General features: G+C 49.9%; 1 protein-coding gene across 5 annotated transcripts in view; it reads right to left on the bottom strand.

Annotated features, from left to right (window-relative positions):
- Positions 1–27,504, bottom strand: part of LOC147025695 (xanthine dehydrogenase/oxidase-like) — a 400,539-nt gene that overhangs the window by 305,958 nt on the left and 67,077 nt on the right. For 4 of the 5 annotated variants that reach the window (XR_015057977.1, XM_085880369.1, XM_085880370.1 and 1 more), the window contains exon 8: positions 21,463–21,615. The exons of the other annotated variant lie outside the window; for it this stretch is intronic. Coding sequence is in view for 3 of the 4 variants with exons in the window: in XM_085880369.1 (XP_085736495.1) it covers positions 21,463–21,615 (153 nt within the window). In the remaining variant the exon portion in view is untranslated. The remainder of the gene's footprint in view (positions 1–21,462; positions 21,616–27,504) is intronic. 5 annotated transcript variants of the gene reach the window in all.

The following is a 27,504-nucleotide window of genomic DNA, read 5'->3' as shown; positions in this document are numbered from 1 at the left end:
CAGGGGAAAACTACACATGATGGCACACGAAAATTCGACGACTCGGGACGAGTCTGTAAAAAGGGGAGGGGGTAGTGTTGTGGTTGATGAAATTTGCAAACCACCATTCAGGTCCCTTCGGTGAGATATCTCTGTAAGTATATGTGTAGTTCGGCCCAAACCCGTTGTTTAGAGGGAATAAATGTCATTCATTCGGGCTGCGACCCTTCTAGATAGCCGTTTTTCTTTTACTATCTTTATTTTGGACCAGCCGCCATTACTACCATTACTACCACCACCAACCACGTCTCAACAGCCATCACACAACAACCACCAGCTGCAACGCCGCTTCACAACAACAACAACGCCAACAGCCACGACCTTTACCGTCACAACTCGCTCTCGCAACCATCGCATCACCGTCATTCCCGCGCCGCTTGTGGACGCCGATCCTGGACTCGTGCAGGGCGCGCACCGAGCAGCGGGTGCAAAGGCGCCGGCCTTTCCGAGAAATTGGATCAAAAACGACTCACGCCCACTTCTGTTCCGTCCTATCAGCGAGCATGGGGCGATTTGGCCCCGCCTCCAGGTGCGTCGGAGTAACATCGCTATATGCAGATTCGTGGATCAAAAAGCATTCACGCCCACTTTTCTTCTGTCCAATGGGGAGCCAGCCAGAGGTAAAGGGTCGAAGGTGAAGGAGCGAGGCCACGGGGGCTATAAAGGGCCGCGTTCGCTCGTAGTTGAGTCAGTCAAGTGGAGTTCGGAGTTGAGTTGGGAAGAGCCAGTCAAGAGAGGAGTCGGAGAAGGCAGTTGGACGGAGCTGTGGAGAGTTGGAGAGGTGGCGGCGGCGAAAGCAGTCGAGGGGGTCCTCGTGTCAGTCGGGGAGCTGCGGAGAGGAGAGGCCGGCAACGCGACCGAGGTCGTGGTGGAGACGCTCGTCGCGGGACCCGAGCCAGGGAGATATCCTCCTTCCCCCGAGCATCAACAACCCCCTCCTGTTTCCCCCCACGCTGAGATAGTGCGAGAAGGGGGCCCCGTTCCCACCCCATTCCAGACACTGTCTGCGAGGCCCGCGGAGTCGGGGCGCCACCGCCATTTTGCGTCTCATCATCAGACGGGTAGGCCCGACGCGGTCTCGGCCCAAGGCCCGTCTGCCCCCATCATCCTTGAGGGTGGTCCTTTTCTTTTGCTTTGAGTATATGTGTTGTCGGCGCCGTCTGTGAAGTAAAACTGTATAAGTGTTGCCGTGTGCTCGGTAGTCGGTGGTATATCTGCATTGTGTTTTGCTTTTACATTTGCTTTTTGTGTATTATTGTGTGTTTCTTCTTCTTTTACATTTGCTTTTGGTGTAATTGTATATGTGTGCTTTCCGTTCATCGCGAAATAAATGTGCTTTATGTTGAACTGTTTTCCCATTTCGCTTCGTCTTTTCCTTTATTGAATCTCCTTCTCACTTCACGTAAAGGGTTGGTCGTGGGCTAAAACGCCCGATAATTAATCGAACCGTCGAGGCCGACGATAACAGCACTCGGTTATCCCGATAGTACAGAACGGGTCGCTTAAAGTGGCCCGTGTCCGAAGTCGACCTGCGGCGAGGTGCGGTCGCCCGGTCTACCCTCCGTGTGGGTACTTAGGTAGGTCGAATTTGGCGAGCAACCCTATCCCACGCGGGGGCCGATTGGCACGATCGTGGTGAGGCCGAAAGGCCCACCCGTGACTAGTTCCCGGCGTTAGTCCGAGAGGGTCACGACGGGATTGTCCGTCCGGTGGGCGACGTGCTGCGATTCGAGTTACGTGGCCGTTCGCACGCCGGCGGGCGCGAATCCGCAACAATATATATACATATATATATATATATATATATATATATATATATATATATATATATATATATATATATATATATACAGATATATATATATATATAGATATATATATATATATATATATATACAGATATATATATATATATATATATATATATATATATATATATATACAGATATATATATATATATATATATATATATATATATATACAGATATATATATATATATATATATATATATATATATACAGATATATATATATATATATATATATATATATATATATATATATACAGATATATATATATATATATATATATATATATATATATATATATACAGATATATATATATACAGATATATATATATATATATATATATATATATATATATATATATATATATATATATATATATATATACAGATATATATATATACAGATATATATATATATATATATATATATATATATATATATATATATATATATATATATATATATATATATATATATATATATATATATATATATATATATATATATATATATATATATATATATATATATATATATATATATATATATATATATATATATATATATATATATATATATATATATATACAGATATATATATATATATATATATATATATATATATATATATATATATATATATATATATATATATATATATATATATATATATATATATATATATATACATATAAACATATACATAAATTTATATATATATATATATATATACAGATATATATATATATATATATATATATATATATATATATATATATATATATATATATATATATATATATATATATATATATATATATATATATATATATATATATATATATATATATATATATATACAGATATATATACCAGCCAAGGGTGTGTTTTTAACCACACCACAACCTTGTCCGCACTCTACCCGCGCTACAGGGTCCTATCGCCAAATCTTCGATTTACCTTATTATTCGCGTGGGGAGGTTACCGAGAAATTGTACCTCAACGGGACTGCTTGGAAACGAGCGGCTGAAGCAGCTCACTTCCTTTTTGGATAACCGAGTGGGGTATCATCGCGCAGTCCCGTTGGACCAGATCATTTTACCGGCTATTGAAAAACCAACTATATTCCGAGTGCAAGATGCGGCGGTTCAATGAAGGAATGGACGCAACGAACAGGTTTCCATTCACACAATGACATTTATTATAATAAAGCACGTATGCAATTAAACAAGGCAAAACATGTAGGCAATTACACAAGCAACAACAAAAGCACGGCAAAAGAACTATGACCGTCTATATGAAATGCAATGCAAACATTTACAGCACACAAAACACTTAACAATTTCCTACTTATTAGACGGGCGCACGGACACACGTACGCACACATACACACCCAAGAAATGGTGGCAGAGGCCTTTAATAACGAGCTCCAGCTCGGAGGACAGGTGAGCTGAAACCCAGAGCCTATCTCGAACCTCTCCACCTCGTGTAGTCTTCAAGTTGTTCGGACCCGGGCTCCAGTGAGAGCGAGCTGGATCCAATCGCCGTGAGCTGCGATCCTTCCCGAGCTTCCGCTAATCCTCCCGCGCTTCTCAACACATGCTGGTGAGACGAGGCGCCGATCCTTCTCGTCGATGTGCCGATCCTTGCTGTCGATGCGCCGCTTCCCCCAAGGAACCACCTCCAAGAAAAGGTCAAAGAGTCGCACCAAGCCGGGAACCAAAATGGAGAACAAAGAGCTCCACGAACAAAGAAGAAGAAGAAGCCACCACTCGCAGCTCGAGCCGAGCGACCAACTCAACTCTCTTCCAAGCAAAGCAGCTCGAAGAAAAAAGCTCTCCCGAGCCAAGCAGAAGCCGAAGCTCACTGAACCAGCAAAGCAAAAAGCCTCTAAAAAGCCTCCTCCCGAGACAGGACTCAGCCGAAGCTCACTGAGCCAGCCGAAGCAAAAAGCTTCCGAAGGCCTCAACCCTAACGCAAGTCAAGCAGGACTCGATGGTCTGCTGAACCACTACTCTCTGCCAAAGCAAAAAGCTTATTCCTCCAATTCCCGAACATGAACAAAGAAAAGATCTCCTCTTATCCTTCTCCCGCCCTTCCCCTGCTCCCGGCGTGACTCATGACTCATGACTCATGCCCTCGTGCTCCATGCCCCGCTCAGCCACGGGTGGCAGGGAGTTGTTGACATCATGAGTCACGGGACGGCAGGGTTCTTCTTGCTCTTCGCAGAAGAGGGGGAGGGATGCCTCCATTGTTCGTTCCCCAACTATGAAATCGATCCACAGCACATCTAATCGATTTCTGAACATTTAAACAATGGAAGGTGAGCTATCTCGGGAACAAGCACTTATCGACATAGCTGACTAAAGGAACCTGTATGTTTTGTGCAATCAAATTCCAAATTCATAACAATATATATATATATATATATATATATATATATATATATATATATATATATATATATATATATATATATATATATATATATATATTGTTACGGATTCGCGCCCGCCGGCGTGCTGACGGCCACGTAACTCGAATCGCGGCACGTCGCCCACCGGACGGACAATCCAGTCGTGACCCTCTCGGACTAACGCCGGGAACCAGTCACGGGTGGACCTTTCGGTCTCACCGCGATCGAGCCAATCGGCCCCCGCGTGGGATAGGGTTGCTCGCCAAATTCGACCTACCTAAGTACCCACACGGAGGGTAGACCGGGCGATCGGACCTCGCCGCAGGTCGACTTCGGACACGGGCCACTTAAGCGACCCGTTCCGTACTATCGGGATAACCGAGCGGTGTTATTCGTCGACCTCGACGGTTCGATTAATTATCGGGCGTATTCAGCCCACTACCAACCCTTTACGTGAAGCAAGATGAGGATTCAATGAAAGAAATGACGAAGCGAAGCGGGAAACAGTTCAACACAAAGCACATTTATTCGCGATGAACGGAAAGCACACATATTCAATTCCACCAAAAGCACATAGAAAAGGAAAAGAAACACAATGCAATTTTACACAAAAAGCAAATGCGACAATGCAGATCTAATACCGATTACGCGAGCACACGGCAACACTTATACAATTTTACTTCACAGACGGCGCCGACAACACATACCCAAAGCCAAGAAAAAGAACACCCTCAAGGATGAGGCGGGCCTGAGGCCGAGACCGGGTCGGGCCTACCCATCTGGTGATGAGACGCGGAGCGGCGATGGTGCCTCAACTCCGCGGGCCTCGCGGGCAGTGTCTGGTAGGGGGTGGGAAAGGGGCCCCCTTGGTCGCACTATCTCAGCGCGGGGGGAAACAGGAGGGGGTTGCTGATGCTCGGGGGAAAGGAGGATTTCTACTCTGCCTTGAGTCCCGCGACGAGCGTCTCCACCTCGGCCAGGTCGCGCCGTCGGCCTCCCTGGTGTGCAGCTCCCGGCACGACGCGAGCACCCCGTCTGCCCTCGCCGCCTCTCCACAGGTCCGTCCCCTTCGCTCCGACTCCAACGCACACGACGACGACCAACTCCTTCTTGCTTCTTCTTCCCAACTCCACCGACTGCGAAGTCTTAACTCCCCTTGACTGACGAACGCGGTCGCTTATATAAGCCCCGTGGCTTCGCTTTTGACCCCCTGCCTTCGATCTTTCACCTCGCTCCCCATTGGCCCGAGAAAAAGTGGGCGTGAATGCTTTTTGATCCATAAATTTGCATATAGCGATCGCCCTCCAACGCCCTGGAGGCGGGGCCAAATCGCCCCTCGCTCACCGATTGGACGGCACAAAAGTGGGCATGTGTCGTTTTTGATCCGTTTTTGGAGCACAAAATCCGTGATTTTGTACACGCTGTTCGGCGCGCGCCCCGCACGAGTCCAACACCGGTACCCACAAGCGGCGCAAGAACGGTGGCGATGCGACGGTTGCGAGGTGTGACGTGAAGCGGCGCCGCGGTGGGTGGTTGATGTTGTGGTTGGTGGTGGTAACACTGGCGGTTGGTCCAAAATAAAGATAGTAAAAGAAAAACGGCTATCCTGAAGAGTCGCAGCACGCATGAATAACATTTATTCCCTCTAGACAACGGGTTTGGGCCTAACTACACATATACTTACCGAGATATCTCACCTAAGGGACCTGAATGGTGGTTTGCGAATTTGGTAACCACAACACTACCCCCTCCCCTTTTTACAGACTCGTCCCGAGTCGTCAAATTTTCGTGTGCCATCATGTGTAGTTTTCCCCTAGTACATTTTACCTACGGATCCCTGAGTGCGACATTCATGGTATTCGTGTCCCCAAAATAAATAACCTGAGGGCTGCGTAACTACCTAAACAAACTCACTCACACGGACGACTTAAATAAAATTGCTGGCGCTAGGACAGGCATGCCGGGGGCGCACTCATATTTACAGTACATCTTAACCTTAACTTACAAATTTTACACTAAACCATGGCCCAGGATCAATGAACTCTGCAAAAGAAAAGCAGTTAGCAGGGAGCCAGGCTGCTCGCATGCAGTCTCTGGCTCAAAACAATGCAGGTGACAGGGAACGTGGCTGGCTGCTCACACGCAGTCCAAGGCCTTCCCTTTTGAACTGAACGCAGTGAACCACAACGGTGCATGGGCTGCACAAACGTAGTCTCCGTGCCAGCTCAAGTGGCACACGCAATGAACACAACGAATGGATGGATGACTGGATGGACGCAAACACGGTGCACGGGCCGCCACTGCAGGCACGTGTTGTAGCTGCCAACGGGGCAGTTCTCGCAGCTTGCAAACTGTTGCCTTGCGGATCCTGGCGCACATGGAAATGAACAGGGGGGGCAAAGCAAAATTGAACGGGGCTGGTGAACGTGGGCAGTGGGCATGGCATGGCAAAGGCAGCAGGCAAACACAGCCTGCAGAAGAAGGCCGCTGCAGGCAAACACAGCCGGCAGATGAACTGGCCGGCACAGGCCTTGAAGTACCACAGCTGCAGATGATCCGGCCGGCACAGGCCTTGCAGCAACACAACAGCTGCCGATGAAGTGGGCCGGCACAGGCCTTGAAGCAAAACACAGCCAGCCGATGGCACAGGCCTTGCAGCAAAACAACAGCTGCCGATGATGTTGGCCGGCCTCTGCCTTGAAGCAAAACACGGCCAGCCGATGAAGTTGGCCAGCCTTTGCCGTTCAGTGGAGGTTGGTGGAGGGAGTGCGGTGGTGCTGGCCACTTGGAAGGCGGGCTCGGACCTACCTACCTGTCTCCCTCCCAACCTATCGCCTTTGCCTGTCACTGTACATACCCACTCCCTTAATTTGTGAAAAACCAATTTAGCCCCAACTTATTTTTTTGTTGTTTTTATTTTTACTCCCCCACTATAAATCGTCCCCTAACCCCCTTTATCGTCTTTGTTCGGCTAACCTATCCTGTCACCTAGCCTACTCCCAGCCCCTACGTTCCCTTCCCGGAGGGGAACAAGGGAGAGCTAACGTCCTGTGTCGAGGCCCAGCTCGAGCCTCAGAATGGCCTCCCCAGAGTTCAGCGATCTAACCCAAAGTGGGTCCAGCGGCCCACAACGAGAGCGAGGGGATGGATGGTGCGGAGGGGTACACTTCCTATTCTACCCTATCCATTTAACTGTTAAACTACCCCGGGGCTTTCAACAAGCGCCTCGCGCTTAAACTATTGGTTCTAACAACCCAGATTCCCGTCGCCTGTGTTGGTGTCCTCACAATTTCGGGCCTCGCCCCCCAATTTTCTCTCCGTGCCCTCACACGGTCTCCTGGCTGGGACACGTGGCTCCCTTTGGCAGGCACGACCCTCTGCCGATTCTCCCGCTATGGCACCCCGGGCACTACACTGCCTCCGAGCCTACCAGCTCCCTAACACCGGGGAGTGCCCCCATGGCACCTCCCCTGAAACGCACACGTGGCAGGCTGGCTTCCCGGGCCCCTTTCCGAGGGTCACCCTTGCCCACAACACTGCCCACGCGGCTAATGGCGCCCCGGGCCCCCGCAACAAGCAGGCGCACCCGTGCCCACTACTCTATCCCGGCCCCCCATGGGCCCATGGCCTACCGTGGCCGACTAGCCTGGTGCCCGGGGTACCCACTCAGCGATACTCACTTTTCGCAGCCACGCTCCCAAGCCCGTCAACAGGGCTCCTGCACCCCTCCAAATGGGTCTCGAGCCTACTTTCCCACCAACAACAAAACGACCTCCATTTTTCAATTTGACTAACCCAGCTAACTCACTTTACTCTGACCCCGGGGTCCCTTGGGCGGGAGTCACTCCTCCCCCCAATCACTCATCGCACCATGCATTCCCCATTCGCTCCTCACACACAGACCCGCTGGCCTCACTCACTCACCATGTACTCACCTCACAACTCTTCAACACACACACCGCTGAACTCTGCCATCCTCCTAACTACATCCCCTAACTAACTCGTGCTCCCACGTCGTCCCTTAAACTAAAGCACGTTCCTTTTAACCTACGTAGCTAAACTATGTCCCCTCTACACATTCACAAGTCTGTCACTGTCCTCAAATAAATCATTTTATTTCCCAACCTAAATCTCGCTATCATCCCTCTAACTAATCCATTTCACGGACTCCATGAGGACTTACGCCTGCCCCATGGAGTCGGTCTAGCTAAGCTAACCCTTCCCCCTAACTAGTTTCCATCCTGTGCCCAGGTAAGGGGGTCTTCCACCCCTTGCCCAGGAATCCTGTGCACCCGAAAGTGAGGCTTGTTTTTTTTTTTTTTGTTTTTTTTTCATGCGCAGCACCTGCGCGGCAACTCAGAGCTCGCGCACTTTGCACCTGCCCGTGACGTCATGCAGCTGCACGTGTTCCTCGTCCCTCCTTGGACGGTACCATCCGGCAGAGATACCCCTCCTGCCGGATTCCAACCCCACGTGCAGCCATGACGTCACCGTGCGCATAAAAAAAACACAAGCCCCACGTCTCGAGGGGTTCCCCACGCGAACACATGTGCTTTGCCCGTTGGAGCTTAACACACACGATCGCGTGGAGAACCCGTCCGGTGCAAATCCGAAATCCTGCCTAAACTTTGTCCGTCCGCGGGATCGGCAAATCCACCGCGTGCGTTTCCGGACCGGGACTTCACTCTCGCAAGCGAGCACGTGGTGGTCTCGTGCGTTGCACAGCACGGACCGCGTGCTCACTGCTGGGCGAACCCGGCACGGTCCCCGAAACAACTACAGCCGCTACTCGGCTTTCTTTCTTTACATGTCGCCGTCGTCGCCTCCATTCCACCCACGCACACCTGCGTGTTACGACGCACACACTCCATTCCATTACATTCACACCGGGAGACGCGGCTGCGTGCTCCCGCATGCCCACCGACATCTCCCTCACATACCGCTCTCTCACACACACGGTCTCCCTTGCATTCGGCCGTTCACTCACGCGTGCCTCACTACTCACACAAACCATACTACTTACACACGCGGGGGCACTCACCCGCGGTGCCTCATCCACACTCCGTGCCTCACTCACACACGCGGGGGTACTCACCCGCGGTGCCTCACTCATACTGGCCGTTTCATCCACACACACGGCCTCACTCACACACAGTGCCTCACCCACACACGGCGTGCTGGGAAGCACGTACTCCGGCACCATCGCCACCACACCACTCACACACGGGGTCGCTTCCACACACGGGGACGCACTCACACCCTGCACCACACACACCGGGACAACCACACTGGGGATTCGTGTCCCCACAAGGGTCTCCGGGGCCTCTATACCCCCCAATCTCTCCGTGCACCTGTCCACAGCACCCGTCCCCTCAACCTCGCAAAGCACGACCGAACTCACCTGGTCGTGACTCCCCTCAAGGGGGCATACTCCCTCCCCTCGTTCCTGGAGGAGGCTATCCCGCTGCTCGCACCGGGTCCCTACACGCTCCGCGAGCTCAACCTCACTATCCTCCACTACCTCCGTGTGTGTGTGCACGTCACTTACCCCGTCTTCATCGTGTTTATTGGTCTCTGCTTCTTTCTGGCATCTTTCCCTTATCTTTATGTAGGTCAACCTTGCTTTCTCCTTAAGTCGCTCCCGTCCTTCCCTGTTTTTCACTCCTTGCTCTTTCACGATCTCCGCGTACCTCATCCTTGCTCTCCGTATTAATTGTTCTTTTCTCTCCCTCGCAATTACTTTCACCTCGTCTCTTGTCTCCCGAATTACTTTTTCCTTACCCGCCTCCACGGCGGGCCTGTCAGCCATTGCACCCCCTTCCAGCTCGTTTGCTCCCACACGTGGAGTCGCCATTCCCAGCTCCCTGGTCACGGCCTTCATGCCCGCCTGCAGGCATCGGCCCATGTTCTGCGTCTCACCCCGTAGCTCTTTCATTTCCTCCTTCATGTTTGCTTCCATTCCGTTTATTTGCTGTGTATTCGCATCCATCCTCGTTTTTACTTCATTTGTATTTGTATCCATCTTTTCGTTCATTTGTTGTGTATTCGCATCCATCTTTTGTGTATTCGCATCCATCTTTTCGTTCATGTTCGCATTTATCTTTGCTGTCATTTCCGCCAGCATGGCGCATAGCTGGGCCATGTCGGGTGCGCTTGAGTGAGCAGTTTCGGCAGGGGTTGGGGGGGGGTTTTGGTGGAGAGGGGGAGGGGAGGTGTCATACACCGCGGCCGCTGCCGCACCCATTTCGGGCTCTGGGTTCAGTTGGGCGAGTTCGTTTTCCTGTACGGGCATTCCATCCTGGGCCATGGATCCTACACATTCTACATCCATTTCTAATACCCCCGGCTCCCGCTCACCTTGAGACGCCATCTTGCTTCTCGTGAAGGGTTAATTTAGCTCGCTCGTAATTTGGAGGGAATCGGGGGTCGCTTCTTTCACCCCTGGACCGATTCCCGTGAATTTAGCTGGAGACAGGAGAGCCCGTTTTCCTGTTCTCCGATACCAGTGCCGCGAGGAGGGCGATAGATTTGTATCCCACTCCTGACACCAGTGTTACGGATTCGCGCCCGCCGGCGTGCTGACGGCCACGTAACTCGAATCGCGGCACGTCGCCCACCGGACGGACAATCCAGTCGTGACCCTCTCGGACTAACGCCGGGAACCAGTCACGGGTGGACCTTTCGGTCTCACCGCGATCGAGCCAATCGGCCCCCGCGTGGGATAGGGTTGCTCGCCAAATTCGACCTACCTAAGTACCCACACGGAGGGTAGACCGGGCGATCGCACCTCGCCGCAGGTCGACTTCGGACACGGGCCACTTAAGCGACCCGTTCCGTACTATCGGGATAACCGAGCGGTGTTATTCGTCGACCTCGACGGTTCGATTAATTATCGGGCGTATTCAGCCCACGACCAACCCTTTACGTGAAGCAAGATGAGGATTCAATGAGAGAAATGACGAAGCGAAGCGGGAAACAGTTCAACTCAAAGCACATTTATTTCGCGATGAACGGAAAGCACACATACACAATTCCACCAAAAGCACATGTAAAAGAAGAAGAAACACAATATTACACAAAAAGCAAATGCAACAATGCAGATCTATTACCGACTACGCGAGCACTCGGCAACACTTATACAATTTTACTTCACAGACGGCGCCGACAACACATATTCCCAAAGCAAAAGAAAAGAGAACCACCCTCCAGGATGAGGGGGGTAGGCGGGCCTGGGGCCGAGACCATGTCGGGCCTACCCGTCTGATGATGAGACGCAGAGCGGCGGTGGCGCCTCAACTCCGCGGGCCTCGCGGACAGTGTCTGGTAGGGGGTGGGAAAGGGGCCCCCTTTGTCGCACTATCTCAGCGCGGGGGGAAACAGGAGGGGGTTGCTGATGCTCGGGGGAAGGAGGATATCACCCTGTCTCGGGTCCCGCGGCGAGCGTCTCCTCCTCGACCTCGGTCGCGATGCTGGCCTCTCCCTGTGCAGCTCCCGGCACCGACGCGAGCACCCCCTCGTCCGCCTTCGCCGCCGTCACCTCTCCACAGCTCCGTCTACTCGCCCTCTCCGTCTCCTCTCTTGGCTCGTCCCAACTCTTCACTCTTGACTTCTCCCACTTCTTTCCAGCTCCACCGACGACTCTCTTGAACTCCGCACAACTACTTTACTGACGAACGCAGCCGTTTATATAAGCCCCGTGGCTTCGCTCTTTCACCCTTGACCCTTTGCCTCCGACCCTTCACCTCTAACTGGCTCCCCATTGGACCGACGAAAAGTGGGCGTGAATGCTTTTTGATCCATGAATTTGCATATCGCGACCTCACTCCAACGCCCTGGAGGTGGGGCCAAATCGCCCACGCTCTCCGATTGGATGGAACAAAAGTGGGCGTGAGTCGTTTTTGATCCGTTTTCTGCGGAAAGTCCGTAATGTTTTTGAATACGCTGCTCGGTGCGCACCCTGCACGAGTCCAGTATCGGTGCCCACGAGTGGCGCGAGATGGTGTGGATGCGATAGTGGCGAGTTGTGACGGTAAAGGTCGTGGCGGTTGTGGTGAAGCGGAGTTGTGGTTGGTGGTTGTTGTTGTGAAGCGGCGTTGTGGTTGGTGGTTGTTGTTGTGAAGCGGCGTTGTGGTTGGTGGTTGTTGTGTGATGGCTGTTGAGACGTGGTTGGTGGTGGTAATAATGGCGGCTGGTCCAAAATAAAGATAGTAAAAGAAAAACGGCTATCCTGAAGAGTCGCAGCCCGAGTGAATGACATTTATTCCCTCTAGACAACGGGTTTGGGCTTAACTACACATATACCTACAGAGATATCTCACCTAAGGGACCTGAATGGTGGTTTGCGAATTTGGTCAACCACAACACTACCCCCTCCCCTTTTTACAGACTCGTCCCGAGTCGTCAAATTTTCGTGTGCCATCATGTGTAGTTTTCCCCTAGTACATTTTACCTACGGATCCCTGAGTGCGACATTCATGGTATTCGTGTCCCCAAAATAAATAACCTGAGGGCTGAGTAACTACCTAAACAAACTCACTCACACGGACGACTTAAATAAAATTGCCGGCGCTAGGACAGACATGCCGGGGGCGCACTCATATTTACAGTACATCTTACCTTAACTTACAAATTTTACACTAAACCATGGCCCAGGATCAATGAACTCTGCAAAAAGAAAGCAGTTAACAGGGAGCCAGGCTGCTCGCATGCAGTCTCTGGCTCAAAACAATGCAGGTGACAGGGAACGTGGCCGGCTGCTCACACGCAGTCCAAGGCCTTCCCTTTTGAACTGAACGCAGTGAACCACAACGGTGCATGGGCCGCACAAACGTAGTCTCCGTGCCAGCTCAAGTGGCACACGCAATGAACACAACGAATGGATGGATGAATGGATTGAACTGAACGCCGTGAACCACAACGGTGCATGGGCTGCACAAATGCAGTCTCCGTGCCAGCTCAAGTGGCACACGCAATGAACACAACGAATGGATGGATGAATGGTTTGAACTGAACGCAAACACGGTGCACGGGCCGCCACTGCAGGCCCGTGTTGTAGCTGCCAACAGGGCAGTTCTTGCAGCTTGCAAACTGTTGCCTTGCGGATCCTGGCGCACATGGAAATGAACAGGGGGGGGGGGGCAAACAAAAATTGGACGGGGCTGGTGAACGTGGGCAGTGGGCATGGCAAAGGCAGCAGGCAAACACAGCCCGCAGAAGAAGGCCGCTGCAGGTAAACACAGCCGGCAGATGAACTGGCCGGCACAGGCCTTGAAGAAAAACAGCCAGCCGGCAGATGAAGTGGGCCGGCACAGGTCTTGCAGCACAGCAGCTGCAGACGATCCAGCCGGCACAGGCCTCGCAGCAAAACAACAGCTGCTGATGAAGTTGGCCAGCCTTTGCCGTTCCGTGGAGGTTGGTGGAGGGAGTGCGGTGGTGCTGGCCACTTGGAAGGCGGGCTCGGACCTACCTACCTGTCTCCCTCCCAACCTATCGCCTTTGCCTGTCACTGTACATACCCACTCCCTTAATTTGTCAAACCCCAATTTAGCCCCAACTTATTTTTTTGTTGTTTTTATTTTTACTTTTACTTCCCCACTATAAATCGTCCCCTAACCCCCTGTACTGTCCTTGTTCGGCTAACCTATCCTGTCACCTAGCCTACTCCCAACCCCTACGTTCCCTTCCCGGAGGGGAATAAGGGAGAGCTAGCGTCCTGTGTCGAAGCCCAACTCAAGCCTCAGAATGGCCTCCCCAGACTTCAGCGATCTATAACACAAAGTGGGTCCAGCGGCCCACAACGAGAACGAGGGGATGGATGGTGCGGAGGGGTACACTTCCTATCTACCCTAACCATTTAACTGTTAAACTACCCCGGGGCTTTCAACAAGCGCCTCGCGCTTAAACTATTGGTTCTAACAACCCAGATTCCCGTCGCCTGTGTTGGTGCCCTCACAATTTCGGGCCTCGCCCCCCAATTTTCTCTCTGTGCCCTCACACGGTCTCATGGCTGGGACACGTGGCTCCCTTTGGCAGGCACGACCCTCTGCCGAATCTCCCGCTATGGCACCCCCGGGCACTACACTGCCTCCGAGCCTACCAGCTCCCTAACACCGGGGAGTGCCCCCCATGGCACCTCCCCTGAAACGCACACGTGGCAGGCTGGCTTCCCAGGCCCCTTTCCGAGGGTCACCCGTGCCCACAACACTGCCCACGCGGCTAATGGCGCCCCGGGCCCCCGCACCAAGCAGGCGCACCCGTGCCCACTACGCTATCCCGGCCCCCCATGGGCCCTTGGCCTACCACGGCCGACTAGCCTGGTGCCCGGGGTACCCACTCAGCGATACTCACTTTTCGCAGCCACGCTCCCAGCCTGTCAACAGGGCTCCTGCACCCCTCCAAACGGGTTTCGAGCCTACTTCCCCACCAACAACAAAACGATCTCCATTTTTAAATTTAACTAACCCCCTTACTCACTCTACACTGACCCCGGGGTCCCTTGGGCGGGAGTCACTCCTCCCCCCCAATCACTCATCGCACCATGCATTCCCCATTCGCTCCACTCACACAGACCCGCTGGCCTCACTCACTCAACAAGTACTCACCTCACAACTCACCAACTCTTCAACACACACACCGCTGAACTCTGCCATCCTTCTAACTACATCCCCTAACTAACTCGTGCTCCCACGTCGTCCCTTACACCACAGCACGTTCCTTTTAACACTACGTAGCTAAACTACGTCCCCGCAACACATTCACAAGTCTGTCACTGTCTCCAAATAAATCATTTTATTTCCCAACCTAAATCTGGCTACAATCCCTCTAACTAATCCATTTCACAGACTCCATGAGGACTTACCCTGCCCCATGGAGCCGGTCTAGCTAAGCTAACCCTTCCCCCTAACTAGTTTCCATCCTGTGCCCAGTCAAGGGGGTCTTCCACCCCTTGCCCATGAATCCTGTGCACCCGAAAGTGAGGCTTGCTTCTTTTTTTTTTTCTTTTTTTTTTTTCTTTACATGCGCAGCACCAGCGCGGCAACTCGCGCACTTTGCACATGCCCGTGACGTCATGCAGCTGCACGTGTTCCTCGTCCCTCCTTGGACGGTACCATGCGGCAGGGATACCCCTCCTGCCGGATTCCAACCCCACGTGCAGCCATGACGTCACCGTGCATATTAAAAAAACACAAGCCCCACGTCTCGAGGGGTTCCCCACGCGAACACATGTGCTTTGCCCGTTGGAGCTTAACACACACGATCTCGTGGAGAACCCATCCGGTCCAAATCCGTAATCCTGCCTAAACTTTGTCCGTCCGCGGGATCGGCAAATCCACCGCTGGCGTTTCCGGACCGGGACTTCACTCTCGCAAGCGAGCACGTGGGGGCCTCGTGCGCTGCACAGCACGGACCCCGTGCTCACTGCTGGGTGAACCCGGCACGGTCCCCGAAACAACTACAGCCGCTACTCGGCTTTCTTTCCTCACATGTCGCCGTCGTCGCCATTCCACACACGCACTCCCGCGTGTTACGACGCTCACACACCTCACCATTAAACTCACACCGGGAGACGCGGCTGCATGTTCACACATGCCCACCGACATCTCCCTTACATACCGCTCTCTCACACACACGGTCTCCCTTGCATAAACCATACCACTCACACGTGGTGCTCCATTCATACAAACCACTCCACTCACACCCGCGGGGGCACTCACCCGCGGTTCCTCACTCACACCCCGTGCCTCACTCACGCGCGGGGGAACTCACCCGCGGTGCCTCATCCACACACCGTCCCTCACTCACACACGCGGGGGCACTCACCCGCGGTGCCTCATCCACACTGGCCGTTTTATCCACACACACGGCCTCTTCCACACACGGTGCCTCATCCACACTGGGCGTGCTGGGAAGCACGTACTCTGGCACCATCGCCACCACACCACTCACACACGGGGTCGCTTCTACACACGGGGACGCACTCACGCCTTGCACCACACACACAGGGACAACTACACTGGGGATTCGTGTCCCCACAAGGGTCTCCGGGGCCTTTATACCCCCCAAGCTCTCCGTGCACCTGTCCACAGCACTCCTCCTCTCAACCTCGCAAAGCACGACCGAACTCACCTGGTCGTGACTCGCCTCAAGGGGGCATACTCCCTCCCCTCGTTCCTGGAGGAGGCTATCCCGCTGCTCGCACCGGGTCCCTACACGCTCCGCGAGCTCACCCCCATTATCCTCCACTACCTCCGTGTGTGTGTGTGCGTCACTTACCCCGTCTTCATCGTGCAGTCCTCCCTCTATCGTTCCCATCTCCCGTGTCTCTGCCAACTCGGTCACCTCTTCACCCTTTACCTCCCTTTTCTCAACTATTTTTATTTCCTTTGTCGTCACCTCGTGTCTTGTCTCACACGTTTTGGTCTCCCCATTTAATTTTTCCCTTTCGGTCATCGTCACGACCCTCGCCCAACACGTCCCCCGAATTATTTTTCCTTACCCGCCTCCACCGCGGGCCCGACAGCCGTTGCACCCCCTTCCAGCTCGTTCGCTCCCACACGTGGAGTCGCCATTTTAAGCTCCCTGCTGACGGCCTTCATGCCCGCCTGCAGGCATCGGCCCATGTTCTGCGTCTCACTCCGCAGCTTTTTAGTTTCTTCCCTCATGTTTGCTTCCATTCCGTTTATTTGCTTGTTCATTTCGTTTCTCATTTCATTTGTGTTTGTATCCATCTTTTCGTTTATTTGTTTCATTTCGTTTTTCATTTCATTTGTGTTTGCATCCATTTTCGTTTTCATTTCGTGCATGTCCCCACTGATTCCTGCCAGCATGGCGCATAGCCGGGCCATGTCGGGCGCACTCGGGTGAGCCGTTTCGGCAGGGGTTGGGGAAGGGTTTTGGTGGAGAGGGGGAGGGGAGGTGTCATACACCGCGGCCGCTGCCGCACCCATTTCGGGCTCTGGGTTCAGTTGGGCGAGTTCGTTTTCCTGTACAACCAACATTTCCTGCACGGGGTTTTCATCCTGAGCCATGGATTCTACACATTCTACATCCATTTATAATACCCCCGGCTCCCGCTCGCCTTGAGACGCCATCTTGCTTCTCTTAAAGGGTTAATTTAGCTCGCTCGTAATTTGGAGGGAATCGGGGGTCGCTCCTCTCACCCCTGGACCGACTCCCGTGAATTTAATTGGAGACAGGAGAGCCCGTTTTCCCGTTCTCCGATACCAGTTCCGCGAGGAGGGCGATGAGTTTACATCGCACGACCTGACACCAGTGATGCGGATTCGCGCCCGCCGGCGTGCGAACGGCCACGTAACTCGAATCGCGGCACGTCGCCCACCGGACGGACAATCCAGTCATGACCCTCTCGGACTAACGCCGGGAACTAGTCACGGGTGGACCTTTCGGTCTCACCACGATCGTGCCAATCGGCCCCCGCGTGGGATAGGGTTGCTCGCCAAATTCGACCTACCTAAGTACCCACACGGAGGGTAGACCGGGCGATCGCACCTCGCCGCAGGTCGACTTCGGACACGGTTCACTTTAAGCGACCCGTTCCGTACTATCGGGATAACCGAGCGGTGTTATTCGTCGGCCTCGATGGTTCGATTAATTATCGGGCGTTTTAGCCCACGACCAACCCTTTACGTGAAGCAAGATGGAGATTCAATGAAAGAAAAGACGAAGCGAAGCGGGAAAACAGTTCAACAATAAGCACATTTATTTCGCGATGAACGGAAAGCACACATATACAATTCCACCAAAAGCACATGTAAAAGAAGAAGAAACACAATATTACACAAAAAGCAAATGCAACAATGCAGATCTATTACCGACTACGCGAGCACTCGGCAACACTTATACAATTTTACTTCACAGACGGCGCCGACAACACATATTCCCAAAGCAAAAGAAAAGAGAACCACCCTCCAGGATGAGGGGGGTAGGCGGGCCTGGGGCCGAGACCGTGTCGGGCCTACCCGTCTGATGATGAGACGCAGAGCGGCGGTGGCGCCTCAACTCCGCGGGCCTCGCGGACAGTGTCTGGTAGGGGGTGGGAAAGGGGCCCCCTTTGTCGCACTATCTCAGCGCGGGGGGAAACAGGAGGGGGTTGCTGATGCTCGGGGGAAGGAGGATATCACCCTGTCTCGGGTCCCGCGGCGAGCGTCTCCTCCTCGACCTCGGTCGCGTTGCTGGCCTCTCCCTGCGCAGCTCCCGGCACCGACGCGAGCACCCCCTCGTCCGCCTTCGCCGCCGTCACCTCTCCACAGCTCCGTCTACTCGCCCTCTCCGTCTCCTCTCTTGGCTCGTCCCAACTCTTCACTCTTGACTTCTCCAACTTCTTTCCAGCTCCACCGACGACTCTCTTGAACTCCGCACAACTACTTTACTGACGAACGCAGCCGTTTATATAAGCCCCGTGGCTTCGCTCTTTCACCCTTGACCCTTTGCCTCCGACCCTTCACCTCTAACTGGCTCCCCATTGGACCGAGGAAAAGTGGGCGTGAATGCTTTTTGATCCATGAATTTGCATATCGCGACCTCACTCCAACGCCCTGGAGGCGGGGCCAAATCGCCCACGCTCTCCGATTGGACGGAACAAAAGTGGGCGTGAGTCGTTTTTGATCCGTTTTCTGCGGAAAGTCCGTGATGTTTTTGAATACGCTGCTCGGTGCGCGCCCTGCACGAGTCCAGTATCGGTGCCCACGAGTGGCGCGAGATGGTGTGGATGCGATGGTGGCGAGTTGTGACGGTAAAGGTCGTGGCGGTTGTGGTGAAGCGGCGTTGTGGTTGGTGGTTGTTGTTGTGAAGCGGCGTTGTGGTTGGTGGTTGTTGTTGTGAAGCGGCGTTGTGGTTGGTGGTTGTTGTTGTGAAGCGGCGTTGTGGTTGGTGGTTGTTGTTGTGAAGCGGCGTTGTGGTTGGTGGTTGTTGTGTGATGGCTGTTGAGACGTGGTTGGTGGTGGTAATAATGGCGGCTGGTCCAAAATAAAGATAGTAAAAGAAAAACGGCTATCCTGAAGAGTCGCAGCCCGAGTGAATGACATTTATTCCCTCTAGACAACGGGTTTGGGCCTAACTACACATATACCTACAGAGATATCTCACCTAAGGGACCTGAATGGTGGTTTGCGAATTTGGTCAACCACAACAATATGTATATATATATATATATATATATATATATATATATATATATATATATATATATATATATATATGTATAAATATATGTATAGTGATGTCGAAGTGAGGGGTGGATTATATTAGATAGCACTAAAAGGTAAAACAAAACAAAGTCCTGCAAAAATATAATTTCACATTTTCAGCAGATGAGGCACCTTCCATGGCACCCACCACAAAGCACTGCAGGTACGGCTGTCCAATCGATGATCTATTCAAAGCACGGGTAGTTTTACTGAAAAGAAGAACCAAGCAGCTTGGAGAACGCTCGCTGAGTGGCTTAAGCAATCAAGCAAACACTCAAACATAACGGTTGATAAACGGATCATTTGTCATGCCATTAGCAACAGGTTAAACATAAACCTTCCGGAGATGCCCGAAATGTCAAGCTACGAACGCAGACTCCATCACCCCTGAGTGAGTGGGTCATGCTCCTTCACCCCCTGAGTGAGTGGCTCACGCTCCCTCACCCCCTGAGCGAGTGGGTCGCACTCCTTCACCCCCTGAGTGAGTGGGTCACGCTCCTTCACCCCGAGCGAGTGGGTCGCGTGCCTAAACCCCCTGAGCATGTGGGTCGCGCTCCTTCACCCTTGAGCATGTGGGTCGCGCTCCTTCACCCCCTGAGCGAGTGGGTCACGCTCCTTCACCCCCTGAGCGAGTGGGTCATGCTCCTTCACCCCCTGAGCGAGTGGGTCACGCTCCTTCACCCCCTGAATGAGTGGTCCATGCTCCTTCACCCCCTGAGTGAGTGGGTCATGCTATTTCGACCCCTGAGCGAGTGGTTCACGCTCCGTCATTTCTCAGCGAGTGGTTCCTGTTCCATCACCCCTGAGTGAGTGGTGACTTGTGAAATAACATCCAATTTCTAAGCTGTTTACCGTATTGATGTGTTTTCTGAATTACCAAGGCAATTTTTTGGGGAAATTCCCAAGGCATTTCCAAAAACAGGTGTGAATCGAAGATTCCGCACAGGAAAATCAAATGGTAACAAATACAGCCCCACAACTGCAAAAAGACAAAATAAAAAAGAAACATCAACAAATATACACCAACAACTGTGAGAACGACAAAAGAGCAGGAAAATACAAAAAAAAAAGAATTGGACCAAGTTGGAATGGCAAAGAAGTGGTCAGCTCAACTGGGACGGAGAACGAACAATAATAAATGCCCAAGATGAAGAAAACTACACCAAAGGATTTAAAAAGATGGCGGGACTGAGCCAGACGGACAAGTGTACATTCTACAAGACAGAAACAGAAAGTATGAGTCACCTGCTTTTGGGTTGCAAAAAACTATCAGAACTACTCTACATACAACGGCACAACAAAGTATGCAAAGTGATTCATCGGCATATCTGCAAAAATTTCAACCACCCAGTTCCAGAAAACTTATGGAAACACGAACCAAGGACAATCATTGAAAATATGGACATCATGCCCACGTACGACCTGATCCCATTGAACGTGAACATAGAAAACAAAGCCTTGTGACCAGATATCGTTCTCAGGAACAAAAGTGAAAAGGCAGCATTGCTGATTGAGATATCAGTACCCAGCGATTTTGCCTTAAATAATGCAGAAATCAATAAAATGACCAAATACCAGTACCTCAAAAATGAAATCAAGATATCTTGGAAGATGAAGAGCATTAAAATTGTACAAGTGATATTTGGAGCAACAGGAATAATAAAGAAGAACCTCCTTGAGATTTTGAAAACAATCCCCGGGAATATTACCACAAACAAACTACAATTGGAGGCAGTCCGGGGTTCGGTGACAATCCTGAAAGGATCCCTCAGAACAAAACTCAGAGAATAACAAATTTTATCAGCTTGGTCCATGAACCGTGATCCTCACCGAAGCGGAGGAGGATACTTTGAATCCTGGAAGGACTTCATTCCATCTCTTCATACCCACAAATGGAGATAACAACCAACTACCAACACGCACACGCACACAAACCAAAACTCATAAAATTCTAATTCCCATATGAAAATATCCCTGTTTATTATTCACCTTGCAAAATGGTCTGCAGCTTTGAATATGTTCAGTCGATAGACAAGTCGGTTCTGGAGGCGTATTCTTGCAGCACTTTGATGTCTTTGTGAGTGATAAGTTATCACAACACTTTCCTGCTTTTGCTCCATCATTTCTCCCACAACACGAGTTCTAGGGAAAATAAAAATTGATTATTTTCTTTGAGTCTGATCACCACCACAACCCAGGGAACAGGAATGGTGGGACTGATGGTGGGGGAGGCTGAAAATTGCTGTTACATTTCTGCAAATGAGATTGAAAACGAGTCGACTCAGTGTGTGTCCATTTCTTAAATGTTTTCTCAGGTCATGAAGAACCTTCATGCCAAAGGAGATGTTTGTACAATGGTTTGCAGGTTTTAGTACATTTGGGATGGCTAAAGAAGCTAACTATTCTATTTTGATGTATTTATGGGGGGGTATTCATGTAATTTACATTTAGTAATGTTCTTTATTGATTTTTCTTTTGATTGGGGGGGGGGGTTGAGGTGAATAAGGAAAGGATACCACAAATTACTCTGTGCTGGACGTCCAAGACCTATGCAAATGTCCAAACGAACCTGCAAGCCACTGCCAGCGGACAGCACTTCCCTATCTTTACAAGCTCTCATGGTGGGAATACCTACTACAATTTAATACTCCCCAAAAGCCATTCAAATGCATTCCAAAACTGGTAGTTGGTCAGAGTGCAGCAGCAAGAAGGCAAAGCTTCGAAAAAATTTTTTTTAATTAATTTAAGCAAATAGTGGCCTTGTTGGTCCTTTGGATCAAATTTTGATTGGTCTTCATTGCCTTGTTACATACCCACCTGCTGCATTGCTTGAGCATGAGCTTGCCTTTAACTAAGCAGAGATGTGCTTGGGCCAGCAGGGGGATTATTTGTTCGTTATTGTTACTACAGGATGATATTAATATTATTGTTGTAAATATTATGAGTATTATTTAATATTTGCTTTGTTACAATGTTATCATTGTTTTTGTTATTTATTTTGTAATTAGAATTCCATGCCATGGTGGAAGGACGTACGAAGCTCCTTTATACACCTTAATCTGGCATGCGTTTAAAACGTGGGAATTCTAAGTCTGGTGTTGGCTTAACAGTAAAGGTGGCTGGCTTAAGATCTTAGGGTCTCGAGTTCAAGCCTCTGTCACAATGTTGAATTAACCAGGTGCATTACCTCAGCCTATCATCCTTCTGACGTCGGTGAGTGTGTACTACTGAAATGAGTACTCGTGTGCTGGTAACAGGGGCATTGCATCAGTGGTACAGCTGCGTTCCCAGAAAAATCATGCAACCAAGCAGCCACAGGCTGCATACAAATAAATGAATATTGCCGCAATACCTCTGGGTAGCTGGATAAAATAACCAGGAAACCACTGGTAGGCATGGGTGATGCACAAAATATATAATGAAGAAAGGAAATACCTATGGATTATTTTTTAATGCTATGAACAAATTATTTTATATCACGGATGATAACGGTTGCGGTCAAGTTTCACCGAAATTATGTGTGTGGTTTTGGAGAAGAAAGCAAATACATATTTTGGGGGACAACCCCCCTGAAGAACTCCTTCGGCCCCAATATTTTTTTAATGTCATGAACAAACTTTCGTACATCACGGGTGATGAAGGTGGTGGTCCAGTTTCTTGGGAAGTGAGAGTTTAGTTTCTAAGAAGAAAGCAAATGCATATTTTGCTAAACAAAACATATGCACGCACGCACGCACGCACGCACGCACGCACACACGCACGCACGCACGCACACACACACACTTATAGTAGATTCTGGAAGGAAGATGCAAATATATTATGGAGTGCAGTCGAACTCCATTTTGATGGATGATACGGTAAAAAAGAAATGGCCGCCCATTCAAATGTGTACACAATGATATGCTTATAAACTCCTAAAGAGTGGTCATAACCATTTAAAAGCCACACCTTTTATTCTCGGGTATTTTCTGATCAACTAAGACTTAAAAAGATGCCAGAATACATCGTGAAAGTACTACAATGAGAGATCGCTAAAACACCAATTTATACTTCTTTTGCTTCCCCTCTAAAAACAATGTAAAACTGTAGCCCGACCTTCCTCTATAATTGCTGAAGCTATGATAGTGATTCCAACTTGAGGAAGTTACTTTGTCTCTGGGCTAGTGCACGCAACCAAAAATTTAAAAACATATAAAACATTCATCGTTTTATTACGAAAAGAAATCGAACATAAATGTAGACTCAAGCAAACCAGGCCCGGATCGTGGGAGGGGGGAAATGGACCAAACCAGTGGCGTATCGAGGAAAAATGACGCTCGGGCCGAGATGTCAAATTTCCACCCCCTCAGAAATCACATGCTGAATTAAACACAAAGCCCAATGAAATAACTATTACAAATAAAATTCGGTAAAGTACATTTGCAAGTCAACAGTTAAAGTTTGTTTAAGTGTTTACTGAAAATTAGTTTAACTATAAATGAGTAAGCAAACAAGAAATTGTTAAGACCATAACGTTTCCAGATCTGCCATTAACATTCCTTGAAAACAACATTGCATCGTGAAAATTATGGATTTTTAGCAAAAAAATTGTGGAAATTAATGTAAAAAAAAGAATCTTTGATAAATTGTATAAAAATTAGCTCAACTTATTCAACAAGATGCCAGAAGGATTGCAAAAGCAAATACAATGTCACTTCCTCGTCCTCACATTAGCAGAAGAAAAAAAAAAGAAGAAAAACAACTGCAGAAGCAGGCTCAGCATGCTATCCCTGCAAAGAGGGAAGCAGATAGAACAAGAGCTCCGCGATGATGATAACTTATCGAAACATGAGAGAATCCCGAAACTGGGGGGATGAGTACTTTTACAAGTACGACTTCTCAATATTTTGCTAAGATGGCGATCAGCAGCTAGACCCTGAGGCCATGTGGCTTCTCCCCTCCGTGAAGCACCATGTCACATTAGCCCACCACCCCTCGGCCTTCAAAAGGGGAATTTCTGCCATTTTTGCTTACAAAATAAAGAGATAATTGTGTTTTATCCAACAGGATTTCAAAGAAAATAAAGAAAATTAATTTTTAACCTTTAAAAATCATGCGAATAAATTCTGCTTTTTTGTTCGTATCCTTTTCTCTCCTGTACAAATGAGCCGCAAACACCAATGAAGCCCCCCCTCCCCCCTTGCTACGCCAGTGGACAGAACCATTCCAAAAGCGATACATATCCAACCCATCCCCCAAATCAACTGAAATAAGTATTAAATAATTTAATAACATAGATGGATTTAATCCATACCGAGATAAGAAAATATATAAAACATGAAGCATTTTATTATTTTTTGAGATAATTTGACAATGTTCCATCACAATCCCACAACAAAAGTAAAATGTCAAAAAAAATATTGTGCTGCTAAACCATAAAAAGATTGTTGAGTCATATTGTGGCATCGTAATGTGGTGTCATTATTCATTGTTATTCTTCCTCTTCTTCATCCAAAACAAATCACGAAATAAAAGTAAAATGTCAAAAGATGGTAATCCATAAGAGGATTGTGGTGTCGTATTGTGGGATTGTAATGAGGTGTCATTCCTACCTTGTTTGGTTGTTTTTTTGAGAGTTCATCCCTCTGTTTTTACATTCTATTTTAAATGTTTGTTTTTTTGTACTTATGCAGGAAGTGGACAAATTAGTCAGTCAGGTCACGCCAGATTAGATCTGTGACTTGCTCCAGGTATCATGTAAACCTGTACTAACCTGTCCATGGTCGGGTTGTCGGCGACTAAACCGTCTCCCCCACCAGGTTTTTTGGTGAGGAGGGTGTTTGGATATGGACATCCAGCAGGATTAAAAACAAAACCTGTCAAAGGGCGGAGGAGCTCCTTGTGAGCCAACGGCCATCCATAGCTGGTGCCCAAATGTGTCTGCGGACGTCCTCCTGCAGTTGGGTTACTTCTTATTAGGAGGTTGGTGGCAGGATTTGCACTCCGTCAACCGTAAAACCCTTCATTCCGCAAAACACAAAAACGCAAAGAAATCTGAAAACCCACTCCGTGGGAGTACCTCCTGTGCAGCTTCCCTTCGCAGGGCAGTTCACCGGATGACAAGATTGGGGCAAAGCCTTCGGGACCACCGATCTTTGATGATAGTAGGGAAACCATGGGGTAACATTCCCGGGTCAGATTGCGGGAGAGTGTGTCGGAGTGGAGCTGAGTTGTCGTCCACCAGACGGCGGTCCCTTCGGGTGGGTGCCTGGAATATCCTATCTCTAAGAGATGATTATCACCTGTCTGTTATCATCTGAGCTCAAGCGATTGGACATCGGTATTGCAGCACTCTCTGAGGTTCGGAGACCGGATTGTGGCGAGATCATGGTGGGTGGTTACACCTACTATTGGTCTGGCCAATCTGATGGTTACGAATCCCAAGGAGTTGCTGCAGCTGTGTCCAATAAGCTGACTCCAATGATAATTGAGGTAACACCGGTCAACGAGCGTATTATGAGACGAAGGATTCGTCACTCCTTAGGTGTCATTTCCCTGGTGTCTGTTTATGCTCCGACTGAGGCGAGTGATCTCACCGTGAAGGATGCATTCGACGCCACGCTCGAGTCTGTGGTTGATCACTGCCCCAGACGAGATACACTTCCAGTCTTGGGGGATTTCAATGCATCGACTGGAACTGATAGGGATGGTTTTGAGATGTGTGTTGGCCAACATGGGTCAGAAACTGTGAACCAGAATAGCATTAAGTTCCTTGACTTTGCAAGAAGTCATGGACTTAGGGTGGCCGGTTCATGGTTTCAGCGCCCACAAGCTCATCGCTGGACTTGGTATTCCAACGCTGGCGGTGTGGCAAAGGAAATTGACCATGTCCTCGTTGATGGTCGCTGGAGAATGATCCAGAACTGCAGGGTGCTCAGTTCCTCAATACTGTCCACCGGCTTGTTGTAGCAACTCTGAAGTTGCACCTTAAATCCAGGAGAATGGTACCATCCCAGCCTAGGCTGGATGTTGGCAAGCTCAAGGATGAGAGGGTAGCTAAGGAGTTTGCGAACAAGCTGAGTAGAGATTTGGGGGGGGTCTGGGTGCTTTGGGAGGTCCTGAAAAGTTGTGGAGTGCCTTCAAGACCACCGTCCTTGATGTTGCCGGTGGATGTCTTGGAACTCATCGTAGGGCAAAGAAGAATTTTGTCTCTCAAGGGACACTGGATACCATTGACCAGAGTCACAGGGCCAGGCTGAATGGGAGAGTTGAGCTGTTCAGGAAGCGGAGGCGTAAAACTGTACGTGCGCTCAGGGTGGACAAGGAGGCTTATGTGCGAGGGATCTGTGAGGGGGTAGCGCATTACCTGTGGTCAGGTGATTCTCGTCCTGCTTACAGGGGAATTTGCGCATTGCTTTCATCCAAGCCCATCCGTTGGTGTACTGCAGTTAGAGCGGAGGGTGGTAGGCTCTTGACAGAGGAGTCCGAAGTGAAGGCCCGCTGGGCCGGTTACTTTGAGCGGTTGTACCAGGCTGATCCACCAGCTGTCGAGTTGGACGTTAGGGGTGTTACAATCCCTGTTGCTGAACCTCCAATCAACTGTGGTCCACCTTTACTTGTGGAAGCATAGGCTGCAGTGAACCGGTTGAAATGCGGTAAAGCTCCAGGGATATGTGGCATTCATGCTGAACTTCTCAAGGCTGGTGGAAATGCTCCACTTGTGTCGTTGCATGCAGTTCTGTGCTCTGCCTGGAACACAGGCATCATCCTAACTGACTGGAAGAGGGGCCTTGCTGTCCCTCTCTGGAAAGGGAAGGGTGATCGCCCGGACTGCACCACCTACCGAGAAGTGACACTATTATCAGTGCCGGGCAAGGTATTTGCTCGTTTAATTCTTGATAGGGTTCGCCACCATCTGTTTGAGCACCAGCATCCAGAGCAGTCAGGCTTACACAAAAGGTCAATGACTGACTATATCCTTGCCCTTAGGGTCCTCATCGAACACAGACGAGAGTTTCGGCAGGGGCTGCTTGCAGCCTATGTTGATCTCTG

The sequence above is a fragment of the Eptatretus burgeri genome, chromosome 5, assembly GCF_056783735.1.
Source record: "Eptatretus burgeri isolate ZD-2024b chromosome 5, Ebu_testis_v1, whole genome shotgun sequence".
Classification (NCBI taxonomy): domain Eukaryota; kingdom Metazoa; phylum Chordata; class Myxini; order Myxiniformes; family Myxinidae; genus Eptatretus; species Eptatretus burgeri.
The sequence above is the reverse complement of the archived record's forward strand: the minus strand, read 5'-3'. Positions and strand labels throughout refer to the sequence as shown.